The sequence below is a fragment of the Alligator sinensis genome, unplaced genomic scaffold (genome assembly GCF_000455745.1).
Source record: "Alligator sinensis unplaced genomic scaffold, ASM45574v1 scaffold1011_1, whole genome shotgun sequence".
Classification (NCBI taxonomy): Eukaryota; Metazoa; Chordata; order Crocodylia; family Alligatoridae; genus Alligator; species Alligator sinensis.
Window position 1 is genome coordinate 427872 of NW_005842785.1, and position 1210 is coordinate 429081.

General features: G+C 48.3%; 1 protein-coding gene across 1 annotated transcript in view; it reads right to left on the bottom strand.

The window, feature by feature from the left end:
- The window catches only part of EFCAB1 (EF-hand calcium binding domain 1), a 9945-nt gene extending 9024 nt beyond the window's left edge, over positions 1–921 (bottom strand). Inside the window, exon 1 of the mRNA XM_025191072.1 lies at positions 879–921. Within this exon, the coding sequence (XP_025046857.1) occupies positions 879–921 (43 nt within the window). The remainder of the gene's footprint in view (positions 1–878) is intronic.
- Positions 922–1210: the final 289 nt, after the last annotated feature.

Genomic DNA, 1210 nt, shown 5'->3' on the forward strand with positions numbered 1-1210 from the left:
GCCAATCAGCGAGCAAGAAGCGCAGGGGCCCGAGGCCACGTGGCTGTATAGCCGGAAGCTTGAGCATGCGCAGTTTGGCTCCGCGGGCAGGTGGACACAGCCGGACTCCCGCCGGTTCCAGGCCGAGTCCCGGGGCCTATTGAGCCTCAACGCCCCCTGCCCCGCTCTTGCGCGTCCCTGTGCACCACTCCCCGGCCCCGGGCAGCACAGTCCGAACACATCCGAGCCGGGACAACCCCCGGCGCCAGACTAAGCCCTGCAAAGGGGGCGGGGACGACGACGACGACAAGTTCCGGGCTTCATTTACTGCTGCAGACAGTTACTTGCCTGTACTTGCCCTTCTCGTCTTCCAGGTTTTCACCGCAAATTAGTAGCTGTAGCTCACAAGCCCTTCCTTCAGGTTTAATACCTCCAACTCAACCAAGCTCAGCCTGCTTGAGAATAAAATACTTTGCCACGATCAAGGTTCTGGCTGAAATATGGCACAAACCTGAGTAGGAGGCAAGCAGCGGTGGCAACCCAACAGGCACAAGCCCGCTAGTTCTTCCAAAACGAAGGAGTTCAGTACGGAGCAGGAGTAAAAGAACAGCCTAGCTCTTTCTAAGATCAACTACTAGCATCCACCTCCTCTTTTTGTCATTCCCACTTGTATTACAGTATGACTAGGCTGCTTAAAGAATATTCTACACTCTCAAAATGTAATAGCCTGGGACTTCTGCTAAGGCAGGCACCCACATTCAAAATGCAGAATCATGGTGTATATATGACACACTGACTACTCTCATCATGTCTTGGTAAGCTTACAGATTTGAAGTTCTTCACTCTAGGGTTTGGTATATAAAATACCCATATACATTTTCAGAAGTCTGTACACTTACAACTTCTTGTAGCAGGTGATGTGTTTACACAGGTATTCAGCATCCCTGATAGTCAGGTCATTTTTATTTTAGCATCCAAGAACACACAAGGGAAAGCTGGTTTAGGCACACAGGGATGTCACAAAATCATTTAACCTGTTTAAATGTATACGCTTAACTTACCTAGTAATTACCAAGTAGGCTGTAACCTACAAAAGCTCCTACCTCTCTGAACAAGTTAGCGTATAATAGTAGTGGTTTGACCTTTTTAGACTCAATGCATCCCTCGTTAAGCCCCTCCTTGAAAAATGCCACCTCTTCATTTTCACTTATTTTGACTACAGAAAAATAGA